At 42.6% G+C, this 26,909-nt stretch overlaps 1 protein-coding gene across 6 annotated transcripts; it reads right to left on the reverse strand.

Annotated features, from left to right (window-relative positions):
* On the reverse strand, positions 1–26,734 carry LOC116925185. 6 transcript variants are annotated; one of them, XM_045174732.1, is made up of 39 exons: positions 26,640–26,734; positions 26,474–26,575; positions 26,334–26,408; positions 25,985–26,238; positions 25,856–25,888; positions 25,479–25,720; positions 25,199–25,362; positions 24,977–25,096; positions 24,808–24,902; positions 24,533–24,753; positions 24,081–24,424; positions 21,583–21,879; positions 13,394–13,550; positions 10,376–12,001; positions 10,021–10,208; positions 8,589–8,825; positions 8,331–8,453; positions 7,976–8,233; positions 7,719–7,883; positions 7,522–7,644; positions 7,212–7,460; positions 6,919–7,149; positions 6,744–6,857; positions 6,559–6,672; positions 6,386–6,499; positions 6,208–6,321; positions 6,030–6,146; positions 5,859–5,964; positions 5,173–5,681; positions 4,888–5,100; positions 4,557–4,754; positions 3,887–4,192; positions 3,102–3,353; positions 2,842–2,981; positions 2,624–2,726; positions 1,991–2,209; positions 1,567–1,638; positions 1,380–1,467; positions 1–1,281 (listed from the first exon to the last, which is right to left on the reverse strand). In XM_045174732.1, the coding sequence occupies exons 12-39, from the start codon at positions 21,647–21,649 to the stop codon at positions 1,002–1,004; spliced, it is 6,483 nt and encodes a 2,160-aa protein (XP_045030667.1). In that variant the 5' UTR covers positions 21,650–21,879; positions 24,081–24,424; positions 24,533–24,753; positions 24,808–24,902; positions 24,977–25,096; positions 25,199–25,362; positions 25,479–25,720; positions 25,856–25,888; positions 25,985–26,238; positions 26,334–26,408; positions 26,474–26,575; positions 26,640–26,734; the 3' UTR covers positions 1–1,001. The 6 variants fall into 6 exon arrangements, 5 of the variants coding, with proteins under 5 accessions (XP_045030667.1, XP_045030668.1, XP_032787723.2 ...); XM_045174733.1 differs by having other exon boundaries at positions 24,533–24,719; positions 25,985–26,241; XM_032931832.2 differs by having other exon boundaries at positions 25,985–26,241.
* Between the last annotated feature and the right edge of the window lie 175 nt (positions 26,735–26,909).

The raw sequence follows: 26,909 nt of genomic DNA on the forward strand, positions 1-26,909 counted from the left end.
TCTCATTACTTCTTTTCGGCTTTATTTGTAATTATTTTCTCGCTTGTCGCAGTAAACTCGTTTCTTTTTTCAGTTGCATCAGTCAATCTCAGTTTGCGGAACAGCGTTCCCATTTTCGCGGTCCGTTCGTTTAAAAGTTGCGTTTAAAAAAAACAACAACGAAACAAATGAAAAAAAAAAAAAAATTAAAATAATAACAGTAATAAGGAAGGGGGAATACACAGAGTCACATACACAGAAAAATTGTTCAACAAAAATAATTCTAGAATGAAAAAGGAAAAGAAAAACACTTGGAACATAATTCCATACACCGCCGTTCACGCACATTCCCAGTCATTTCTCAATTTTTTCTTGGCACGAAAGACACGACCAATTTCTTGTTTTCGTGTCGTGTTTGCGCTGCAAGAATGTACCGTGTACTGTGCGTCTTTTTTTTGAAATTGGGAAGTGAAAAATGTAGACAACAAAAATCAAAAAGTGGGGAAAGAATCGGATTGACAAAGAGAAAGGAAACCGCGGCGAAAGCCAAACGTCAAATATTCCGACAATTGCAGGGCACAAATGGCTCGACATCAATAACTTACAAAACCCATGCGCTGATGAGTTGTGTTTTTTTTTTTTTATCAAAGGAAAAAAGTTTGCATTACCTCGTTGTTTTCTTCTTCCGCGTTAGTTTTTGTTTTGTTTTTCAGTCCACACATTCAGACACACACGAGAAGAGAAAGCAGCTCACGTCGCAATCCGCTTCACGCAAAAAAAATAAAAATTAAATGGATCGACTGGCTTTCTACTTCAAGACGGACAGGTTTCTTTCTTATTTTATCTTTGTCTAAATTTTTGTTTTTAACCTAAAAACGAAAAAAAAAAAAAAAATCTGTTTATATCAGATGCATTTTCAATGAGATTTCAGCGGTTTAGAAAAAAAAAAAAAGTTCAACGGGATATTAAAAAAAAAAAAAGGGATTATTTCAAATTAGACGAAAGGGGAGAAGATTTTTTCTTCAAACTCGACGAAAGTTCGTTGTTGTTGCTGTGGAACTGTTATTTTGGCGGTGGCGTTGCTGACGTAGACGCATTTGCCGTTGATGGAGTTGTTGCCGCCGTCGTTGATTTGTCGGTAATTTAGACAACGTTGGGGAGGGGGAGATTACGTCACCACCAGCTCCACTGTAATTCCTTTGAGAAGACGCCGAACACTCTTCGGGCGGCTTGCAGTCGGTGCACTGTCTCGCTGCCATTGCGCAAGTGGTTAATTTCTTCGGACACGACTTACAGCTGCCCCTGAAATAATTGAAGACGTCAGCACAAATCAGATGACAATCAGAATGAAAAGGAAGAGAAATGATGAAACGAGGAAAATTTGCGCATGTTTTTATTACGCTGAAAAGTTGTCTTGGTACGTGCCCATAGGGCACGGAATGCACACCGTCGAGTTGAGCGGCCGATGTAGACCTGGAGCGCAGCCCACTAATTACGAAACAAAACCAATAAAAGAATCAAGTAACACATAGAAAACACCCGCCTTTCGATTTTGGATCGTCCGTATTGGTAAATTGATTAACTTACCGCACTGCATGCCTCCAGTTCTTCTCTCTTCCCAGCCAACCGAGCAGCCGCCTTCCGGTATGATGGAAGTTGCTTTAATGAAAGAAAAGGAAAGAAAAAACAAAAAATCCAAACATATTACCACCGCCGATAGAAATTGAATAATCCCGCGTTGGGCCTGGAAAAGATCAATATGTTGATGTTGCTATAGCAACGAAAAGTTCTCTGGATGACTAAAGGAAAATAGAGGGTGGGCTTTAACAACCCCCCTCTCCACTCTCTCTATCGTGTTTCTAATTGGCTAGCTTCATTAACAACTGGCTGCTACATCATAACGAACGTAGCGGGACTACATCCCCCCCCCCCCTACGCACCTCGAATGATATCAAAAGGAGTTGGTTTGTACATTAACTGAGTTCGTGATCGTCATCATGTACACACTTACGAGCGCAATCTGGTACCGATGTGCCGGGCTTCCATCTGCGATCGCGACCACACAGGTAGACGGCCGAGGGTAGTGGTCGGAAGAAAACGTGGCCAGCGGAGCAGGATGGCCTGCACATTTGACCCCAAGTCCACGACAGACAGTTGAGATCGCCGTTGGGTGGCGATTCAAGACGGACGCAGGATTCGCTCCGGTTAAACTCGGCTGGAATTAGTGCCGCTGAAAACGAATAGAGAGCCACACACAAATAAAAAAAAATAAACAATCTCAATTTGATATTGTAAGAAAATAAGAACAGAATGTAGCGGGTTTTACATTCACGCTTGGTTGTAAACAACATTAATGCAGCTGCAGCGTACAGCGCAGATTGTGTTGCTCATAGTCAACAATCACTGTGCGGAATAGTCGTTAAAAAAAAAAAAAATCCTTCTGTCTTCCAGCCGTATTCTCTACGACCCGCATTTTCTTGTTTGTATTTTTTTTTTATTCTTCTTTTCTTTCCAGACATGCACACATGCAAAGCTTTAACCCAACTTTATTACCGTGCTGGTCCAGGAGCAATTTCATAGTAATGTAAGCAGTTAAATACTCGTGTTGCGTTTTCATTGTCATCGGGGGGGAAAATAAACTTACGTGAAACATGGACGGTGAATTGGCAACGAGCGGTATTGCCAGCTGCGTCCGACGCAGTGTAAGAAACGACGTGTTCCCCCAAAGCAAACAGCGAATTGGGTTCCTAGAAACATTTTAAAATGTTTAACAATTCAGTTGTTTCATCTTCTTAAAAACAAAACAAACAACAAAATATTGATCGATACTGCAAAACAAAAACAGCTATCGTCCAAACGTACTTTGGATTTGATGACGTGCGTGACGGCAATGTTGTCGTTGAAAACGGGGTCGGTCCACGGAGCGTTGGCGTACGGTTCCAACGAGCTGAGGCGGACGTGGATGTCGTGCGGGCAATTCTTCACCGTGGGTGCTTCCCTGTCTGTCGACAAAGTAATGAACGATCGACCGAGCAAACAAGACATAAAAGTTACGTGTGTTTTCCTAATGACAGGAGCACTGTCCGCCGGGACAAATGCATGACACGAAGTATGTGATGTACCTCGAACTTCTAGGACAAACGAGCAGATAGCCGTGTATTCCGTCGCCGGATTTCTGGCTCTGAACGATATCACCATGCGAATAGGCCCCAATTCTGCGCGCAACTTCTTTGCCCAACTGGGCTCAGCTTCGACGTGGCTGACGTAATCGACATTGGTGGCCGGTTGAGGGATTAAGACCTCGGTGCTCCTCTTGCCCGGTGGAAGATCAATGGTCATATCCTTGGGGCACTCGATACGCGGCCACGGATGGACTAGAGTTACAAGTTACACACCAATAGAGACGCAATCGATCATTTGTACAGTACGACGGCATTGTGCGTTCCTATTGTTAGTTTTAATATAAATAGTTAACCATTTAAAACTGCATCACAAACACGTTGACCCAGAATAGAGTCTTTAGAAACGGAGAATAAAACCAACAAACAAAGTGGGATCAAATGTCGTTGTCTGCAGAATCAAAAGAAAAGATAGAACAGGGAAGAGTTACGATGTCAACGGTGTTAAATTAGTCCAGTAACGGACGATGACAAGTCGGTTAAAAATGACATGCAGCGGTTAATCGTTCATCGCGCTCACAGCTGGTCGGATCGAAACGAACGGAGAAACCATTAACGACCTCGTGTTTGTTTTGTTAATGTACGACGGATGCCAGCTGCTTTCTACTTTTTTCTTCCTGTCCGTCGGAGCGGATGGAGTCCATAGAGTGGAAGGGGGAGGAGGAGGAGGAGGAAAGTGGCTACAATTTGCTATACAGACAGTTTTGGTCTCGTGCCCGATGACTTACCTGAAGCTAATTGAAAATAGTTGCGATCGACAACTTTGGACGGGAAAAGTTCAACACGGGGTACACCAATGAGTGGAGTTGGCTGTTTGTAATCAACTTCGAATTCGAATTTCGGTTGACTAGGCGATTCTTTTGTACGTTGGGTAGTTGAAGGATTGGGTTGTTTGTGTTTTGGTTTTGGGGACCAGTCAAGTTCAGTCGGCGTCTCATAGATGGCAGCACCTGCCGTCTTCGTCTTGTTGGGGACTGTTACGTCGATCGCATTGAGCCGCGGTTTTTTGGCTTGTTTGTTACCCTTGGCAGAAGCTAATTGTGAAAGAGGAACGTGTGTGTGTTAAGACCTATGTAAATTGCCCAGCTAGCAAAGAACCGTGAATTATAAATACACACAAATAAAACCGTTACATGGCAAGAAGCCCAAGCAGCAGCTGAATAATGAATGAGAAACATTAAAAGCGCTCAAATACTTGAGGATTTGTAACGAAAAACATTGGAGGTGGGTGCGCATTTTGGGTCGCTGTGCTCGTGAGGAAGTTAAAAATAAGAAAAAGCTTCAAAAGAAATGAAATAAAAAAATGAAAAAAAAAAAAAAGGGAATTCAATAGCACCGCTGAATTTTAGGGCTGTGCCTAAAAGGTGGAGCCCGTTTGTATCCCAAATTACGAATTACCTTTTTCACAGGCAGGCGGCGGTCTGAGAGGATTCCATTTCAGGCTGGGCAAGCAAGTGCGGACGGGATTACCCGTGACGCGGAAGCCCGTTTCGCATGTGAAGTAGCAGAGCTGATTGGGTGCGGCGTCGCCAGTTGCGCATGAAAGCGGACTGACGCTTCCGTTGGCTGGTTTAGTTAGTGGCGGGCATGTGAGAGCTTTGCGAATTGCATTTTTTTTTTTTGCGCATTTTTGATTTAAAATTTGGAAAAAACAAAAGAGACAGAAACAGAAGGAAGAGTTGCAACTCAATATCTTTATCGGATGGCCATGAAAAACTATTGAACTTACCTTGACAGAATCCTAACTTGCCCTTCCATTTGCCATCGTCTCCACAGCGCCGGAACGGCTGATCGGGGAATTCACGACGACCGTGCAGTTGGCGTTTAACTCTCTCACCTTGATCTGTCCGTTGTCGACCTCTCCTCTGAAGGCCAGCCTGAACTGGAGCATTAACAACTACCTGCCGTTTATCGTTTTCTTTTTTCTTGCCGTGGTTCTTTCCTGATTCAATACAGTGGATCCGCCCATGTTATCATTTCAAATTTCAATTGAACAAGAAAGAATAAGAAATACTTTTCAATTTTTTCTGGGCATCTTCCGGATTAGTGCGATTGGCGGATTGCCAGTCTTCTTTAGTCGTTCCAGAACGGACCTGCGTGGCTTTCCAGCCTTGGAGCATGGCCAATCCGGCGTTCGATTGCCGACCGGACAGCATGTTGCTCTTTTCCTCGAGGAGAAGGGCAGGTTTGTTGAGCACCTGGTTGGCCTGCCACGTCAATTGGGGTTTGTGTCGACGGAAAGCGTAGCCTTTGCGACAGCGCAAAGTGCACGTGCTTCCCGGTTTGTAACCTTCAATACCAGGCCGACTCGAGCAGTGCAGGTATCCGCCAGGTGGTGGCTCGATGACTGGACAATAATGCGTGACGGCCGACACGATTTCCAGGCAGCTGGATTTATCGTTCGAAAGAATGTATCCAGTACGGCACTCGCAGCTGAAATTGCCCGGTCGATTCAGGCACACTTGGCTGCATCCGCCGTTGTTGACGTCGCATTCGTCCACATCCAGACACTGTTGTTTATCCCTACGTGAAATTATCGTACAAACATGTTTCAAACGCTGATTTTAGGTCAAGAGTTAAATCAAATAAATAAATAGGTTTTTAGATGAGTAAACCTAGGTTTTTGGTGAACGATTCAATGGCTTCTATAAATGAATAATAAATGCATGCCAATCATAACCATCGAGAAAGAAGACCTACTCAGGATCTAGATAGAAGCCCTTATCGCACGCGCAATAATAGGAGCCGGGGGTGTTGATACATTTCTGATCGCATTGCCCGTTATTTGTGGCACACTCGTTGACATCTGTTAAAAATATTTTAATTCAAGCAATGCTTAAATTGTTTTTAAATTCAAATAATCATAGCCACCTAAACAAACCCGGGAATCCACCAAAATGTGTCCAGGTGGACAATTGCACTGGTAAGAGCCCAGCAGGTTAACGCAAGTGCCGTTGGCGCATGGATTGGCTTGACACTCGTCGACATCTAAACAGCAATGGATATTAATTAAATTTAATAGCATAAACGAAAGGGGTAATCCAGTTACCAAAACAAGAATCATCCTCAAGATAAAATCCGGGATGACATTCGCACTGATAGGATCCCTGTGTGTTGATACATTCGCCATTGACACACGGTGCGGTTTCGCATTCGTCGATATCTACCACAAAATTATTATTTTTAAATAATACTGGCCGCACGTAGGATCACTACATCTAAATTACCTAAACAAATATTTCCAAGAGCTTTGAAACCATCCAGACAGCGGCACCAGTAGCTTCCGTCCGTGTTGATGCATTGGCCATTAACACAAGGATTGGATTGGCACTCGTCCACGTCTAGAAATGAACAATGGAATGCATCGCTGGGTAACATCACTTCACGAATGCTGACTCACCAAAACAGGAGTTGTTGCGAGAGAGGTAGCCGTCCGGACATTCGCACCGGTAACTGCCGATCTGATTGACGCAAGTGGCGTTAATGCAGGGCGAAATGAGACACTCATCAAAATCTATTAAATGTGCCACACACGTGAATGATTCAATTTCAGAAAGATAACCAACTCTCAGGTAATCTTAATACCGATGCAAACGTTCCGTTCCAACGTAAATCCTGGCTCGCACAGGCACAAATAAGAGCCAGGTTGATTGATGCAGGTGCCATCAATACAAGGTGAATTGGTGCATTCGTCGACATCTGCAACAAAAGTTGGACACAATTCTGAAATGATTTCAAAATCCAAATGGAATTGTTTTACCAAAGCAAGTATTGTTTTCCAGGTAATAACCGGACTTGCAAGAGCAAGTGAAGGATCCGACCGTGTTTTCGCAAATGCCATCGAGACACGGAACATTCTCTTTACATTCATCGATATCTTGGCATGTCTGGTTATCAAATCGAAAACCTTCGTGACACGCGCAGGTATATGACCCCATTTTGTTGATGCACTTGCCCGATCCGCAAGGATCCATCAAACATTCATCGATATCTGCAGAGTCAAATCCAAAATTAAATAGGTAGACCTTCTCTATAAATCGATGGATCCTTTACCGTCACAGCCCATGTCGTTTTCCTTGTAACCGGACGGGCAGAGGCATCGAAAAGAGCCTATTACGTTGAAACAAGTGCCAACGATGCCACACGTTGCCAGATTAGATTCAGCGCATTCGTCAATGTCTTGACACGTTGTCCAGTCTTCACCTAAGGTGTAACCTTCAGGGCAGGTGCATTTGTAACTGCTGGGCATGTTGACACAGGTGTGGGAGCATCCACCGTTATCGGAAGCGCATTCGTCGATATCTAAAATTCATTTGAAAATGCCAAGTGAATTTGAATGGAATTTGGACGTATTGCCACCAACCTTTGCAAGTTTTGTTGTCCGCTTCAATAAAGAGACCGGATGGACATTCGCATCGATGAGCGCCTTCGGTATTGGTGCAAATATGCGAGCATCCACCGTTCGACAAGGAACACTCATCAATATCTAATTTGGACAAGCGTAACTTAAGACTCTGCAGTTCAAAACGTAATTAATTGAGTTGTGAAGACGATGGTTACCATGGCAATGGCCATCTTCATCTTCATCATCATATCCAGGTGGACAAAGAACTGATTCTTCATCCGGATCGACGCACACATAGGATCCGATACTATTGCGGCAAATGCCAGGACATAATCGATCCGAATCATCATCATCTGAACTGTAATCACATTCGTCGATATCTTCAAATTAAAAACAAACAAAAAATGAAATTGAAAAATTAAAAACGAGTAAAAAAAATATATAAAATAATCAACAAACGTAAACGACGGACCTTCACACGTTTTCCAGTCATCTGCCAACATGTAGCCTTCGGGACAAGCGCAATAAGCAGTGCCGAGCGTGTTGAGACACGAGTGTGAACAGCCGCCATTGTCCGTCCGGCACTCGTCAATATCTTCGCACAAATGTCCATCAGCTGCCAATTGAGTTCCTGGCATATCCTCGCAGCTGCAATGGTAGGAGCCGTGAGTGTTGTGACAGGCGCCCTGGCACGGGCCGTGACCATTGCGCAACGAGCATTCATTAACATCTAAATGCGCAGACGGAAAGAGGGCGGACAAGTTATGGTTATTAAAAACAAATGATTAGACAAGGAGTGAGTTATTTTCAAAAGTCAATCTCCATACCGATGCATTTCTTGCCGTTGGACGCTAGCCGGAAACCGACAGGACAAGAACAGATAAAGCTGCCCGGCAGATTGGAACATTTGTCGTCACACCCACCGTTGCCCGTTTCACATTCATCGATATCTGTAAAAGAGGGAAATGTTTTTTTGTTTTTTTTTTAAATAGGGTAACTGCATAATGTTAGAAAAAAAAAAAGTCATAGAAATAAAATGTTTTAAGAGGAAAAAAGAAATACAAGTGGGGCAGATGTGAACATACCGACGCAGCTTTTCCCGTCCGCATTCAGCCGGAAGCCTCTGTAGCATAAGCAACGAATTGAGTCCGGCTCGGCAGACTGAGAGCAGACGTGCTCGCAGCCTCCACGATCCTCGTTGGAACAACTCCGTTCATTAATTTGTTGGCCAGCGGTCGAGCTGACGTTGACTCCATTTGACGATATCGATGACGTAAGTGGAATCACTAGCTCCTTCTCTTCATCATTACCGCTGGCTCCGTCTAAAATAGCAATTGAGACGCCATTGGCAATAAATCAAGAAGGAAAAAAAATCAAATAAAATATCGTTTTATTTAAAAGAAAAGATGTTAAAGGAAGGGGAAAAAAAGAAGAAGAGACCGTCAAGAAAGAAATATACAGTCTGACGGCAATTAATTGGACGTAACGGCCAAAGCTTGGACGCGGACGAGTAGCTCCAAATCGTCTTTGACATTTTGCCCGACACATAAATTAAAAGAATCATCGTGTTCCCTATTTTATCTTTATGGAATCTTGCAAAAAAACAAAAAACAAAAAACAGTATATACTATACGACTTGGACTAAATTCAAGGGAAATTGCCAGGGTCTTATCTGAAACGAGACGGAACGCAGACGCAACCGAACATTGGAGAAAAAAAAAACAAAAAAACATGACGTTAAAAGAGGGAAACAAAATGAAAACAATGGCCAGGGTATAAAGATAAACAAATAAGAATATCCAAAGTAGAAAAAAAAAAGATTAAACAGAAACGCATGTTTCGTGTCAAGTAAAAGTTTTTTTTCTCTTTAGTTTAATGGACAGAAAATCTCTCGTGTTTTAAAAGGCTCAAGGAGATGGAAGGAAAAAGAAGGGCGAGGTCGTCCGTTTGGAGATCGTTTCAGATGTCGAAACGTTGATAAGGAAAGGCCGGCGAAACAAAAACCATTGGAAACGACATCAGGGCGACACACGAACACGACATTGCCCATGTCCTATCAGTTTCATTTGAATGAAAGGGTAGAAATGTTTTTTTTTTAAATAGAAAATTAAAAAAAAACTTCCAAAAAGGCGAGAAAAAAAAGAGGCCAGACGTCTTAACTCCTGTCCATTTTGATGGTCTTTTAGAGAATAACATTCCCAACTTCCATTTAAGAGAAAGCCTCTTAATTTTATTTTTTATGTTACCTTAATTTTCTGAGCATTCAGTAAGACGTTGATGCCCCCAAGGACATTACCTAATCAATTGAAAGGAGAAGGGGATTGGGCGGGCCGCAAGGATTATAAAGAAAACCGGGCAGACGGACCGGATAGCCGTAACGTAAAAGGCAAAATGAGTTGAATAACTTAAGTATAGAAAACAACAAAATTATAAAATAATAAAAATGCTTGCTATAATAAAAAAAAAAAAAAAAGAATCAATGTGGGACGGTGGCCATTAGTGAAACGCGATCGTTACCTGTCACTGCAAAGTGCGGCTGCTGTTGGCGATTGATGGTGACACATTTCGGGTGTTGTCCGATCCACTCCTGATTGGAACAGAAAAGGCGATCGGGTAGCGTCGGATCCAGCTGGTAGACGTCCGTGTCTTGACATTCGAAAATCACCTCGGCCAGCAGATTGAAGGGCGGCGAAGGCCATCGGGTCCTGTACATTTTGTTGTGTTCCATTGCCCAGCGAAATAACAACAAAAACAGAAAAATACAAAATAAAAACAGCCGTCGTGAATCATGGCGACACCTTCTGGGGGAAAAAAAAACACACACACACAGACACACACAATCACGACGACATTTTCGATTACACACGCATACCTGCCGTATTTGGCGACGACCGCGTTTGGAATGACGGGCAACGAAGTGAACGGTCCACACGACGTATCTAATACGGCTGCATTGAAATTGGTCTGTCCGTGAAGGAACCTATTATGGTCCGGTTGATTGAAGGATTCGGACGGGACGATCGTCTCAATTTCGTTATCCACCGCGTCTTCCTCTTCCTCGTCTTCGTCCAGCTCGTTCACCGACGAAACAGATGTTTTGCTCGCATCGTCTGGCACGTTGGAGGCCAAACGATCTGGCAGGATGTCGTTCGTTTCGTCTTCTTCATCACCCGAACCGGCTACTCCGCTGTCTGTTATCGCTCGGCCGGCCAGCGGTTCGTTAGACGCCGGCTTGTTTTTATTAGTGCCACTAGAATGGCCCATCGGTAGAAAGTTTGTTTCGTCCTCTTCACTATCGTCTTCTTCCGCGCGGAAGGATTCATCGCGGCCTCCTTTGACGGCCTTTTCAGATGAATCAACTTTAATATCATTGGATCCGTCATCAGCGTCGACCGCGTTCGAAGAGACGGACGACGACGGTTTGATTCCGGGCTGGACTTGAGCTCGGATTTCATTGGCTTCTTCATGTTCGTCCTCCTCCTCCTCCTCCGATGATGCCGATTCAATTTTCGATGGCTGCAGCACGGCTTGTAATTTCTCTTCGTTGATGACGTTAGAAAGACCGATGGCCGCATCCTTGCGACCGTCATGTTCACGCCAATCGATTTCATTATCGAATCGAGGAGATGGCGCCGACTGATTTTCGGCTGGTGACAGTTCGATGTTTCCATTTCCAGATTGATCGCCTTTGGCTCTTTCATCTTCTGATTTCTCAGCGTTGCCAACATGCGTCTGATTAGCATGTGACGGGCTGACGTCACCGTCTAAAGATCCGGATATTAGGTCTACTTTGACGTCATCCCTTCCGTTGGCTGCATTCCCGTCTAGCGCTTTGTTCTCGACGACATCCGTCCGATTGGCCGGCGGCCGCTCAGTCCTCGTGTCTTCTCTGTCGTTTGTTTCGGGCTCACGAGAAACGGAAGATGTCGCTGCTGGTTTTCCTTCCGCTTCTTGGCGGTTATCGGCACCGTTGGATTCAGACGAATGGTCGATAAAATCCTGTCCAACTTCAGCTGACGCAGTGGGGATCAATGGCGTTGTTGTTGTTGTAGTTGTAGTTGTCGGTTTGCTGATTCGCCGATTAGTTTCATCGTCTTCTTCCGCGTCAGGATCTTCATTGTCTTCTTCAACGTCCGACTCTTCGCCTTCCTCTTCGCCACCTTCTTCGTCTTCCTCTTCTTCGCCTTCTTCTTCGTCTCCACCCTCTTCTTCATCGCCTTCTTCTTCCTCTTCCTCTTCTTCTTCTTGTTCCTCTTCTTCGTCATCCAAACTCTTTTTCAACGAGCTTACGGGTTTCAAGTTAGAGCTGCCAACTTTCTTGCTATTTCTCTTCACTTGCTGCGCTTTCTTCTGCCTCAATTGAAGCTGCCTCCGTTGTGGAACATTGGCTTTCTTCCGGCCACGAGTTACGGACGACCTGGCCGTTTCGGAGATGCTGGACGACGCTAAAGTGGCGGGCGGCAACTTGTCGGATGATTCAACGGCCATTTCGCTCCATCTATCACAAGCAGACGACAATAAATTTTTTTTTCTTTTTTTAAAGGGCCATTCCGGTTTATGGAACGAAATAGCCACTTTCAAGTGACCAACAGTTCATGACGGTAAACTCATTAAATAAAAGAGCTTTTTTCTTTTTCTTTCAATTATTATTGTTGTTATTTACAGAAGGAAGAAACGCGTATAAATATTGGTAAAAAGAATTGAGAGTGTTTGTTTTGGAGTGGATGAAGGCAATCAGGTCAAAACCTCTGTTTGTTTGAATTGGCTCCCGCATCCTACTGGAAATGTGTCTTTTAGCTGTCCCGCATCACGACAGATCACGACAGTCGCTTGCGCTTCTCATCATCACGGATGAAAAGCGGCCCCCCCCCTTAAAAAAATAATAATAATAATAACGAATTGGGAATGGGAGAATTGATAAAAGAGGCGCCACCAGCGCGCAGTATAAAATAAAGCAAAAGGAAGAAAGCCATGGAAATCGATTAGGGTTTCGTTGCCTGCAATACAAGTCCCGATTTTCAGAGAGATGGGAACCAGTCGATTGTTCCATGTCCCCCCCCCCCTTTTTTTTTTTGTGTGTGTGTCCCAGCTAATGTCCGCATAACTTTTCGGTAGAAACAAAAGAGCAAAAAACAAAAGAGTTGGATCAGACTCTTTTCCTGTTGGCTGGTAGTGCCCGCCTCAGGATTGGATCTTACAATCTTATCATCTTTTCTTTTTCTTCTTCTTCTCTAGTACTTTCTCCCTCTCTTTTTTTTTTTTTTTTTTTGCTGGGCGAGAAACTGGCGATAAAAGGATCAAAGAAAAGATTTTGTTTGTCGTGCACTTGGCCATCACTTCGAGTTAAGCAAGGCAACAGGGAAAAAAAAAGGGGTTTCTCTTGCTACGTTTTGAGGAACGAGCTGGCAATGGGAACGATGTCAAAGGCGAGAGAAAGAGACAAAAGAATCAACGTCGAATCGATTCACGCTGAAAAATGACATGCACAATGAGTAGGAGGAGTAGCTGCGCTGTCAGTTTGCCTTCGCCCCGCGTTGGACCGAATGAAAACGACGTCACTCTTTCTGAGAACCTTTCTTGTTCCATTGCCGCGCACGCTGGAAATTTGTGTTGGTGTGATGCCACGAAAACGAAGGGGGTAGGTGGACTGAAAAAGAAAAAAAAGGGGGGGGGGATAACACAGACCACTTGATTGTGTTTGAAGGAGCAGGGAAGAATAGAAGAGCCAGGCCGGTTTTGTAAATGAGACTCGTTAATGAAGTCGAGTGTCTCCCAAAAATAAATAAATGGAAAAGAAGAGAATCCTAGTGGAAGACTTGACTAATGAAGATAATGTTCCACACACACACACAATGGAAACTGGTACGGGATAAAAAAAAGAAAAACTTACGCAAATAGATGGCGACTAACAGTCGAATTGGTTCGATGATTGGAAGAACTTTCTGGCTGAACGATACCGTATTGGCTCTGGTATTGATTTCCGCTTAATTGGCGAATTTTCGAGTGCTCTTTCGTCGAGTGTTCAGCTTTCGATTCCACCGGATGTCCTATGAAAATTTTTTTTAAAAATCGATATTAAATCATTCCTTTCGTTACTGACACACATCAAAACAAAACTTTCAGAATGCAGTCCCCCCCCCCAAAAATCAAGAGCCCATCAACGAGGGTCGATAAACAAACGTCATATGGCAAGTCGTTAGATTGATATCACCAAGGCCTTTTTTTTTGTTGTTGTACAGTCAATGAGTCTGAGTCTGTTATAGAAACGAGTTGCAAAAGAAATTGCAGACATGAAAAAAACAAAAAAGGCAAACGTAAAAACCAGTCACCCTCTTCTCGGAAAAATGCATAGTGTAAATAACAGTTTGAAAAATTCGCGCTTCACTTGACGACGTGAAAGGATGGCGCCAGTTGTCCCTTTTACATGCCCATCAACAGTTCTGTTCTCGGTCGAAAAAGCAAACAAAACATGCATATTGTACATATATAGTACGTATTTAAACACTCAATAAACAAGAGCCATTTTGATTTGACGTGCCCAGTCATCAAAGAGTTCTAAAAACAATTCTATTTAAGACCTAGTATAAAAATGTAAGAAACTAGTGGCAGCATTCTCCACGTATCTAAAAGAGAACAGGAGAGGCGTGTCGAGCATCAGTCGCCGGGATTGACAGGCACGACCACAATGACCGGAGACATCCGTAAAAACAAAACGCAATTGAAAAAAAAAAAAAAAAAAATTATCTTTTTCTCTCTTGTTGAACTCACGTTCTGTCACGCGTCTCAATCCTCAGCAAATTGAATAGCTACAACAAACAAAGGTGATTGGGTATGTGTTCCGAAACGTAGCATCGATTTTCAATGCGACCGAGCGGATCGAAGAATTTCATTTCGGGACCCGCTATTTTCTATTAAATGTTTACCCCATTGAGTCAAGGTTGGTTGGCTCGAGCGATGAAGGTGAGAAATGATTTCTCTTCGAAGAACGACGACACGTAAACCCCATCCCGTTATATTTCAGCCAGACGCGCTATTTTTGAAGCGTGACTGCATATGCCACTGTTTCACGGTGCCACGAAAACCTGCCCCTACAAAAGCGCAACGAGCGCCTCCCAACGGTTTGATATTACGCATCGTGATTTGTTAGCCGGGCTTTGCCTTATCATTCACATCTATTAAAAGCATCTCTCCCGAACACATTTTTTTTATTTCTTTCTTTTTCAAAGCAGGAAAAAATAAACAACACGCAAACGATATCGATGAAAATGATGAGGAAAGAAGCTCAGGGATTTTCTTTCCTCCTATTTATTTATTTTTTTACTACTTTTGAATATTGTTCCGTATGTTTTTCCTGATTTAAATCTACAGACAAAACGGCGGCCATGAAAATGACGAACGACATGTAATAATAATAAAAAAAAAGGGGGGAATGCCGGACGGTTTAGAGCATCTTTGATTGCGTGGCAAAACAAAAGGCCAACTCTTAAACTGAAAAAGAAAGAGGCGTTCGCATTTGATTTCGTTACCAGAAAAAGAAAATCCATTCGAGGCATTCCTGAGTGTGTCAAATGACTCACGCGCACAAAGTGTTGGCGCACACAGCAGATTAAGTTGACACATTTAGAGAGGGACAGAGTGAGGGGGGGGACACACCAACCGATGACACATAGTTGCCAATTACGGCTAGTGTCAACATTCCACTTGTTTTTTTCAATTATTAATTCAAAAATAGAAAATGTGAAACGCATCGGAATGACTAAACTCTGATTGGGAGCACAGCTGACTTTGTTTGGGAGCGTGTTGGGCGTGATACTGGGTGTAACACAATAAAGGACGACAAGTTTCGTGTGTTTTGAATATCAATACGAGCAGGAGCTACACGCTGTTTAGGGATAAACTTGGAAGCAACCGGAAGAGAATCAACAGAGCGATCCCTAAAAACACGACGTTTCACAGCAGGGGGGGGGGGGACAGAATTTCATGAAAAATTCAATTGCTACTCACGTCGGGGAACATCTTCATGAAATATATCATCACCATAAATTTGGTATGAGAGAAAGAAAAAAAAAAAAATTCTAAACTTAAGAGATCAGAATGGAATTTTACTGTCAACGTTTAAACTAACTAGCCCCCCCTTTGCTGGTTCGACGCAGTCACGCATTTGTAGCGACTCATTTTCCGGCGCTGTTTGATGGATCGCTTGACTCATTAACGCGGACCCCCGGTTGTCCTGTTTTTTTTTTTTTCTTTTGTTTTGTTTAGAGATAATCTTCTTCTAACCGTGTCCTTGTCATCACATCACACAGTGTGCATGTATATACACTTATTTGTCTTCCTCCATTTTTAGATTTCTCTCCGACTGGTTTTATTTTAAGGAGGGTTAGGGAACGGAAAAATAAAAGGTGTAAAATAAAAGAATCGAATCAAAATCGAGAGAAAAAAAACAAAAGAGATGGAACAGACGATATCGTCCATGTAAGGCAACAACAAATAACAGGTCGTTCAATTCTTATTTACAGACAACACGTTGCCTTCTATAATTTTGGAATTGCTGTTTGACGACATAAGTCTTGGTGACAGCGTCACACGATTTCACGACACTTTCATTGGCCCACACAAAATTCACGAGCCGAAAAGGGCGTGAAAAACAAAACCGGTCGTCGATATCACATTGCCAACGTTCGACCCTCGAAAGCGAATCGATGAATGGCACACAGTTTCAAAAAAAAAATTACAAATAAACAAACACGTTTCCTTTAATTTAATCAAAAGAAACACTCCCGCTAACAACAACTACACTATACGACTTGATGGATGCGATTGCGCCAAAAATGAAGCCGAAATTGGATCTGTCCAACGTTTTTTTGGTTCCGTGTGCGTGCGGTCGTTCATTATTTGAAATTGTCTCGCCGTCTATTGCAGACGATAAAGGAACGACGGACAGCGGGAAAGGAAGAAGAAAACACGACGACGGAGCAGATGTTCAGAAACGAGTGGAAGGGCGGATGTGTTGAGAATAGAAAACAACTCGGGATCACGCCGATGACGGAACTGTTGCCAATAAAAACAAGGGACAAGGTCGCCCGGCAAAGACCACGTCTATCTCTTATCGAATTCTAATTTGCATAGAATTTAAAAAATAAAAAAAAAACACATAGCCCATCAATGGGGGGGAGGAAACGAAAAATTAAAAAATCCGAAAAAGGATGAACAAGGGCGAAAAAGAATGTCGCCATAATAAGTCAATTCCGAGAAAACTCGTTATAACTTCCAATCTGTTTTATCGTGAAAACTCTTTTTTCTTCTTCTTTGGCGTTGGGTTTATTTTGCTGGACGAGATGAGAAGGAAAAGGAATTCTCGTGCATAATTTTTTTTTTTCCGGTTCGTAGGCCGTCGCTTTCTCATTTCTATGTAAAACTAGAGGACCGCTAGTTTTTCTACGGCCTTCGTTCTTCCCCCCTGTCCGCCTTTTTTTTTTTTTGTTGCTGGTCCGTTAGCTTTTGACTGGTCCTGTTTTTTGTTTTTTTTATTATGTGGTTGTTTTGGCAGGTTATTTTTTTAACCTTTGGCTAGTGCCTTCACACGAAAAGGCCGACCGTTCATCAAACTCATTTCGATGGCAGGTATATACCCCATCAGGCGTTAAAAAAGGCGCTCACGCGGGACAAAAAGGGCGTCACCCAGGTTGAATCAATTTCCTTCAGTCTGTTTTTCTTGTTTGAAGTGAGAAAAAAAAATAAAAAATCGGACCTCGTAAATCACATTGAAAGTCGATTGGATCCTCGGGGCCCAACCCCCCCGTAAAAATAAAAATGGCCTTCGTAATAACCTAGCGGTCAAATGCAGTAGCATTATAACTCAAACAGCGTGAAAAAAAAAGATGAAACAACAAGGGACTGCTACTTTAGGACGAGCCACTCGACTAGTTGATCATTTTGGATGTCGATTCATCTTCGTGACGTCCATTTTCTTCCTCTGTCTCACTCACGCTCTTGCCCGTGAAGAAAATGTGAAGTGCCCCCCTTAAGATCCGACCCTTTGATGAGTCATTTCCTCAATCCATTTGCCATCAAGTGAGCGAACGATTTTAAATCTAGACAATTCATTTCTTAATTTAAATGTCTTGGCAAGAAACAATGGCGACGATAAAAAAAAAAAAAAACGAAAAAAATGTTGGAAAACGGTAAGATTAAAAAAAACAAAAGAAATGCGTGGCCTGGCCGACTTTTCCATTGCACAAGCCGGTACTCTTCTTTCTTCAAGCGGCCAACGGCCAACGTAAATAAGCCCTGGTGTTTTAAAAAAAAACACGACTATAAAGATAATAAAAGAGCGAGTCCCAAAAGGCGAACGGGAACAGACAAGAAAAGGCAGAATGGAAACAAAATAAAGACGAAAAAAAAAAAAAAAAAAGAGTTACAACAAGAGGGCGTGTCAAAACATTTTCAAAAAAATAAAAAAAGGAAAAAGAGAGAAGACCTTCTCTCACTCCAGGGGGTTTCACTCAAGTTGCCAGCTACTCCTAACGTGTGTGTTGATTACATGTGAGCACGTTACTATTATTATTATTTTTTTTTTGTTCTCTAATCGCTAGAAACCCATAATAGTAACTATATATCTCTTTAACTCCTTCTACCGGGGCTATTCTTTTGATTATCGGAATACGACCAGTCGACACCATAATGGAAAAGAAAAAAAAAGACGAAAGAAAAGGACCTATTATCAACGAGACATCTTCATCAAACAGCGGGAAAGAAAGGACGACGATCGTGATTCATTACAGAACTCCCGCCGACTAATATAAATTTTTTTTTTCTTCTTTACATAGAAACCAAATCCGACCCCTCCTGCTGATCGTCTTGGCCCTATCATCATCCTTTTAGCCAACGGAATCGATCGCCTTTTGATGATTGCCCACACTGCTACACGACTGAAAAAAAGGAGCGGCAGCAAGGGAAGCCAATTCACAAGTGGTACATGAAAAAAGATGTTGTTGTAGTTATGAAAAAGCAATAACTCAACGCTATTCGCCGTGTTAGCCGCAAGTAATCCAATCAAAATTGTGTACACACCATTCTTCTTTTGGCTGTTGAATTCATTTCAACCCAAAATAGGATGCACGCAAAATACCTTTTTCTTATTTTGCTTTCGGGATCGTTATTCTTCCGGGCCGGCCCCCCCCAACGCTAAAGAAAGACTCGATCAAGATGTAGTGGGCTAGCGAATAGAGTGGCGCCTGCTGTGCCATCGACTTCAAAATGAGATGGAAGAAAAAAAGAGGAGCTGGATCGATCTCACTCTGAGAGCTTCATTGAACATTCAAGAAAAAAAAAACACACGCCAAAGAGTCGACTGGAATAAAGTTGGAGTGAGAGCTGGACGCCAGAGTCTACGTAACAAGAGTGAATGAGAAAAAGCAGGGCAAATGCGATCATCTAAAAAAAGTGTCGCCCGCCTCGCCAGTTTTCCATCAACGTCTACTGCAATCGGCCCGTCTTTTTGTGTGTGTGTGCATGTAAATGGAGCGGCCAATAAAAAATCACGGGGATCCAGCACGAGCATGGAATTCTTTTTTTTTCTCTCTCGACATTTTCAATATATTAATAAAATTCAATGTATCCGTCCATCCGGTATACCATCGATGATCATTTTTCAACAGAAAGCAGAGACCCATGTCTACATGATTTGCGATGGTTTTTGAGAGGGAAGAAAACCAATCCTACGCATTGGAAGCTTCTGGAAAAAAGGATCATCAAAGTGGGCAAGGAATTTGTGACACAAAGTGCGAGTTAAAAAAAAAAAAAATATGTTAGAGGTGGAAGAAATGCACGGCACTCGGAAAAAGAAAAACGTGCGAAAGGAGGGAAAGCCATCCGGTGGCATCCCGGATGCGAAGGAGGAGGAGTACCGGCATAATTGGTGGCATCCCCTCGTCGCTCACCTTATTTTACGAGCTCAGTTTCAAAGCGCCATCTTTTCGTTAGAAACAGTGGCCCATTTTCGTGTAATACATCCCTCGTCTGTGAATAGATCCTTTCGCAATGGATCCATCGGCAGATCGTGGGAGTTTTTTGGTTTTTTTCTCGCCGATGGAAAAAGTGGATAGTTTCCTCCCTCTTCTATTGCGGAAGAGATGGAAACATAAGCAAAAGTTAAAAAAAAAAAATAAAAATAAAATAAAAAAGTTTGGCGGTTGCTACACCGGAGAGGGGCGGCTGAGAGGCACGGCTATTTGCGTACAAAACTTTGCCTTCACCGCCAAGCCGCCGCTTGCAGTTGCTAGAAATATATAACAGTCCGTTCAAACTGCTACACTACAACTACTGGTAGTGGGAAACAACAGCAGCCGTCCGTCCCTTTTTGTTTTGCTGTTGTTGTACTTATATAGCGCGTCCCTGATGGTCAACAAATAAAATACCAAGACACCCACACGAATTTTGCGGGTCCATCTGATTGGTGGATAAACATTTGTGCGTCTCCTCGGCTTACTGTGCGGCCATGAAAAGAAAAACAAAAACAGCATTTGCTGTAATCGTTAAAGAAGAAAATCGAACTGTACATCGGGCCACACGCAACGGGTCCGGATGCCGGACGAGAGATAGCGGAGCTACTGACTCGATGTAGAGATGAACTAAAAAACAAGGCTTTTTTAGATCGTTGGTTAGGAAAGAGAGATTTATAATAGCGGCTGTACGGCGGATGCTGGGCGAGAAAGAAGGCCCCCAAAACAAACAAAAACAAGAAAAACGTGTGAAAATAAAAAAAATATCGTTTATATTGATATTGAAGAGGATGGTTGGACGGCAAACCACACAAAATAAAAAAGAAGGAAGAGTTGAAAAGTCAACAGTCTGTGTGCGATATCGCTGTATATTTATATAAATATACAGAGGATGGACAGAAAAGAGGCCTATCCTCAATCTTTCAACAGGGTCGAGCTTCCTCAAATCATTTCACTGTCTCTCCGTTTCATCATCTTTTTTTTTCTCTCTCTCTCTTCTTCACCCCCCAAGCGAGGAGACACGCACGAGCAGCGCATTCCTCTCGTTGTATTTTAATTTTAAAAACAAAAATTGTACGAACAACATTCGAACCTAAACAAATCCATTCGGGAATTTGCCACAAATAAAAACAGACGAAAATTAATTTCCTCCTTTTTTTTTTCTTTGCTTCCGAAATGAAAATCCAATTAATAAGGATCGACCTTCTGTTAAAAAAAAAAAAAAAAATAGGCACAAGCGGGACCAAAATTATCTTTTCTCCTTGTGCCAATTGTGTTATGAGGGCAATGTTATAAATAATATAGAAAAAGATAAAAAACAAAAAAAAAAGGGCCATCCGTTCGTATCGTCCGTCGGGCATTTGCCTGGCACATGGTATAGAGGCCGGCTGTTAGTTGCGACGCCTCGACGGATACCAATGGCCAAGAAAAAAACCGAGAAAGTAAATAAAATAGACGCGAAAGAAGACGGAAGGGGGGGACCGTGCTGCTGTACACTGCGTGTGTGTGTGTTATTAGATGAAACAGTCGCCTTGACGTCTACTCTGTCCCAGCCCCTTCGTTGCCCTTCCTTCTTCTCTTAACTTGCTTTATTGTTATTATCCAAAAGTCCTTCTTTTTTAACTATACATTTTTTCTTCAGCTTCTTCTTTAGAGTTTAAATATCACTTTGAAAATAGTTAAATGCCCGCCCATAATAGACTATGGCTCTACACACACGTGAGGGGCGTGGATGGGAAATTATCAAAACGGAGGAATACGTGAGCGTGTGCATACCATATAAAATAACGTGAATAAAGTAACATTTCCTGACCATTTCAAACTTGGCGCTTTTCAAACGAATCAGAAATATTTTTTTTTTTTTAAGCGGCTGAAAAAATTTCAAATGCCTGACGAATCGAGTGCGTTAAGTCATAAAAACCACTCACGATCTTATTCAATCTTTTAAACATCATTTCCCCCCTCCATCCCCTCACTTTTAATAGCCATAAAGAATAAAAAATAAAAATCGAACAAAGAAATATGGATGATGGAAGAGGCGGAACGAACTGAGATGAAGGGAAAAGTTAGGACTTACCGGTGGACAGCAGAAACAGGTAGACAACGAGGATGGAGCGGACCACGCGGCTGCGTCCGGCCATCATGCGACCCACTTGATTCGTTGATTTTGTTTTGTTTCTTTCTCCCGGATCAAATCTTTCGTGAAGGACGAACGAAAGTAGAAAACAATTGCTCCGGAACTGGTTTCGAGTCTCCACAAACACGGCCACGAAAGTTATTGGTTGTCGAACAGTTGCGATGCTTTTCTTTTTCACTGGTGATGATTCCAATCGCTCCAGAACAACAAACTAAAACATTTTTTTTTTTTTTTGTTCTTTAGAAAAAACAAAAACAAAAAGATAAAATTAAAAAAAAAATTCAATCAAATGTATCAAATCATGAGCGTAGAACTTTGTTTTTAAAAAAAGGAAGGAAGGGGATTCTCGCTTGGGATTCTATCGAAGATTCTCAACCGAACACATGGAATACATAAAGGGGCAATAGAAAAGTGAGAAAGAGAGAGAATGAGAGTGTGAACCGAACACGACGGAAGCTGTCCAGCTACTGACACTCACGAAGCTCGGTTGTATGCACAGCCACAGAGACACGACACGCATATCCCGCCCCGGTTGCGTTCGTTGGCTAAACAAAACAAAACAAAACAAAAAATTCACTTAGTCCCCCCCCCCCTCTCCAATTGTAATGATTTCTTTTTACGTGTACTTCTCAAAAAGATTCTACGCACACAGCGAGTGAAAAAAATAAAATTTCTTCTAATTTTTCATTCTTTGCGTTTCATTGTTTGATCGATTACCAAAAGAATAGAGGGATTTCTCCGACCATGCGGATTTTTGATGTAGGGTAAAAGAAAAGGGGGATTTTAGGTGAATGCGCACGCGCTTTCAAGAGAGGTGAGCAATGTCAGCAATCCAACGACAAGGCCGTTACTCACGTCATCGCTGGCACCATTTATCCGTCTATCAAGTCTTAAATAGGAAGTCAGAGAGAGAGAAACCCTTGGTATTATCTACCCTACAAGGACGGACGACACTGTATGATGGAAGAAAGTCCAGAACCTGTTGGAGAGAGCAATAGGATCAACTCCTATCATCTGATTACTAACGTGGACGAACGTGACCAACGAAGGGGAGGACCATGTGTCCAGTCAAGCAAAAAAAGAATTCGATTAATGGCAAATTTCATCGCAACGAGGCCGACACACTGAAACATCGGGTCACGTTTAATTCTGTTTACGGAAAGGAGCACTTCGGAAGCGTCTTTGAACGGCCGTTTATGTGTTCTTTCACCCCGGGAAAAAGAGGGGCGACATTCATTTTTATATGCGCTAGGGCGGCGGCAACGACGTAGCTGCCGTCAAACTTAGTTAAAAGCTCTTCACTCAACACCCAACAGCGCTCAGTAGCGGAACGTAGAGAACTGTTGATGACAGTCCTTTTTCTAGCCCCCCTTCTACCCCATAAACGACTTCCATACGTAGCAGCGACAGGGTAGACAAGAAAAAAAAAACTTAAATGTGTTGATATCGCCGCTAGAATATACATGGGCTCTGTTCTAGACCAGTGAATAACGAGAAAAATAAAATAAAGAATTTTTTTTTAGGGGGGGATAATAAGTGTCAAAAAAGTTTGCCTACACCCTGGGCAAATTATGACGCAAATTTGAGAAAGATGTACGTGACACAACGGCTTTAATGAACTCTGGACTAAACTGTACCATCCTCTTGACCAACGTGAAGGGTACTACTATTATTGTATACTATTTACATAGCGGAAAAGGTTTAGCCGTCGTCCAGGTGTGTAAATAAAGAGAGAGAGACGGGCAGCAAATGTGAAAAAGAGTGATGCGATATTGCAAAAGATAAATTGCAAAATGAAATTAGTTATGAGAAAAACGAGACTTTTAACAGCCAAAACGGCAGCAAACGAGGGGGGCATGATGGATTCACCATCTGTGGCGACCGCGGGAGTCATCCGACCGGACGAATAATATTTCTTTTGGCACAGCTTACTTTACTATTACTACTCTCGCCTCTCGCCTGCCTGTCAGACACACATACTTTCTCGTGAATGTCAGCGGTGTGTGGAAGCGGCAGCAGCCATTTTGGCAGTTCACGTTGCGTGACGTGTCCGAAATTTTCCACTCGACTTTGCCGGTTCACAAGACGATGATCGATCGCAAAAACCTCTTCTCACATATCAGTTCAACTCAATCCCTCCCCGTCTACTTGTGCCATAACAACGCTAACATGGGATTATTGTGACACACACCGGTGTGTGTGTGTGTAGCTGTAAACGATGGCCATACGCAACGCAACGCTTTTTAGAGATGAAGAGATACGAAAAACATGTTTGATCCAAGATGGTCATATACCACAACTGCCCTGTTCTTTTACGAAGGGTAAAAAAAGATGACGCTGGGAATTTTCAACGTTCAAGGACGTGATTAGAATGTTCTTGGAACAGAGAGACACACTTTTTTCTGAAGATTGAAAGCTACAAGAAAATGAAGACATACCGGAATAGAAGAAGTCGACAGCTTTTTCTTTCCTGGGCTCCAAAAAAAAAGAGACGTCATGTTATTGTGGCGTTCCCTTCCGGCGCAATAGAGAGCGCCCAATGATTTCCATCAATTTTTTCTCCTTTGGTATAGACATGACCCCGCGCCAGATCACGAAAATTCTTGATGTCTTGGTGTCACATTCACGCGGTCCATCACCTTAGGGCACCAGACTCGACGGGTTGAGTTGGGTGGTCGTTTTTCCTACGTTTTTTTCCGATGCATCAAGGAGCCGAGGAATTTTTCACGTGGCAGCAAGAGCCATGAAAGTCGGCGATAAGTTTCAATGTTGTGGAGTTTCTCTGCAAAAAGATAGACACAGTGAGATATTATTATTAGGTAGGGGTCGTTTGTTTGGAACGCTCTGCACGCACGAACAACGCCAGAAAGAAAAAAAAATGGGGCAGTACCGTTGTACACGCTGATTACAGGGAATTGAAAGTGATCCAATATACTAGGTTGCCAGAATGATTGGCCGTCTATTCGTGTAAGTCGACGACGAGGAGCGGTTGCAATAGCGACTCAATCAGAGGCGCCATTCACGACGCAATAAGTCGATTTATTCTCTTCCGTACGAGACCAATAGAATCTCTTGCTCTATATGTAACGGCCAACATCTGGGCTTTAAATCCTAGACGAGTATGACAAGTCTTTTACATTTCTCTCTGAATGAAAAATCTCTTACCGTAGAGCTACAGAGTGAAAGTCGGATTTAAGCTGATGACAGTGGAAGCTTTAGCTCACGACTCTTGTCGGATTAAAATTGAAGCTTTTGCCTTTCTAGATTGAGAAGAGGGGGAAAAAAGTGAGTGTCATCTCTTTCTCATTAATGGGCGAATAGGATTGTCCCTTACCGTTGTTGAAAGAAATCCTCGTCTCATCGAATCCAATCATCTCCAGATTGATGATGACTGTGAACAGGGTAGTTTTGAAGGCCCTATTTTCCTCATCTAACAGATTACCATGCTCATTACCTAGAAAAAAGGGGTGCAACATGAAAAGAAAAATAGGTATGCACATAAATATGTTAACATATTACAAAGAACTGTGGGGGACCATGTTAAAGTTACTTATACCTCGTGCCAGAGGGGAAGGTGGGGCGAAATATTTTCCTCGGGAGTCAAAAAGCTTTTCGTCTACTTCTCAAACTGCTGCTGGCTCCTTTTGTCGTTCATCAGAGATGCAACGGATGAGAAAGAGAAAGGAGGAGAGACAAAAACAGCTATTTTATTTTCTTGACCTGTTATGGCATTAGAAAAGGATTTAGATGAGATATCATTCTTTTTTCTCTCTCTCTCTTACACACTGTTCTGCCCATGGTTGGGCAAAGAAGAGATTCGGTACCAAGGTACTGACCTTATTGGGGCGGGACACGTTACGAGAGACCTGGGTGACTCTGCGACTGGCACAGAAGATCCCATGCCTTTTGTCCCATGATGGATTGACTCTGAGCTTCGTAATTTATGCACTGCGCGGTCGGGCAGGCTGGTAAGGTGAGATCTATATACAGTTGTACCATACACACCCAAGCAGCTTCGTTTTTTCTTTCTGAATTATACGTTGGACGACGATGACGACGATGCGAGTCTGCCTAGAAACTTTTCCATGACGTAACAGAAACAAATAAGTTGTGGACCAAAATGGCGACAAATGGGTCGTAACTAGGGAATGAAGAATAACTCGATTTTTTGTTACCAAGAGCCAAAAAAGACTCAATATAACTTTATCTTTACCTTTCTTTCCACTGCTTCAAGATCAACTCTAATCTGTGAAAGAAAGATACAGTGCTGTAGTGACATTAATAACAATAGTCGTCAAGTTTTATGGTGAAAGGCGATCATTCTCACGCGTTTTTATCTCACCCGAATAAAGCTTCACTGCCGGGTTTTCCTGTTTTACCCGTTGAAATGCTTGGCCATCGTGAGGCATTCACTTTCGAAGCCCTTGAGGCTTAACTCTTCAAGCTCGGAAGTGAGGCTTGAAATATTACGGTACACGTTCTTCTTTCTACGGCGGTCGTATAAAGTATTCGCGGGCATATAACGACTTTTCGTCCTCCCATCTCTGAGATAGGATGCTCATGGCAATCCAAATCAGGCTAAGAAGCGGGTTCATCCTGCTGGGAAATCATGAAACTTCATCACACACAGGGCAGATCACAGAACTTACCGGGTTCCATCATTGTATGACTATACCCAACCCATGCTGTACCTTTTGGCAACTTTGATTAGCTGTATAATGAGCCTCATCACACCAGTATAGACTCAAAGGATTTGGGACCAAAATCTGTAGTAATAAAAAAAAAAAAAAGTTAGTCCTGAGCTTTAAGCTCAACTTACTACAGGACAAACTTTTCTTCTTTGAAGAGGTCGCGATTGTGGGGAAAACTAAAAGTTGGCTTCCGTAACACGTGGTACGAACCACACACATAGCCATATGCAGAGAGAAAATGCCTAATAACAAAGTACGGTGCTTTGTGATTTCATAATTCGTTAAATAATCACTAACATGACTCACCGTCCAAGTTTAAAGCTAATATCGTGTCCTACGAACATTACCACGTTTGAGTTTGATCATTCCGCATTTCCCTCCAAATGGGAAGTGAAGCAGACGGATCAATCTGTAGTGGCACTACGCCGTAATTTTCTGTTAACATTTGCCATTTTCCAGAAGCTGATTATAAATTTTTTTTTCTTCTTTACTTGGCTATTGTTATCACAACAATTATAGAAAAGTAAAAAAATGTTAGATTACGTGTGTGGGTTGTGGTCTACATCATCCATCACC

Source organism: Daphnia magna, linkage group LG6, assembly GCF_020631705.1.
Source record: "Daphnia magna isolate NIES linkage group LG6, ASM2063170v1.1, whole genome shotgun sequence".
In the NCBI taxonomy this organism is placed as follows: Eukaryota; Metazoa; Arthropoda; class Branchiopoda; order Diplostraca; family Daphniidae; genus Daphnia; species Daphnia magna.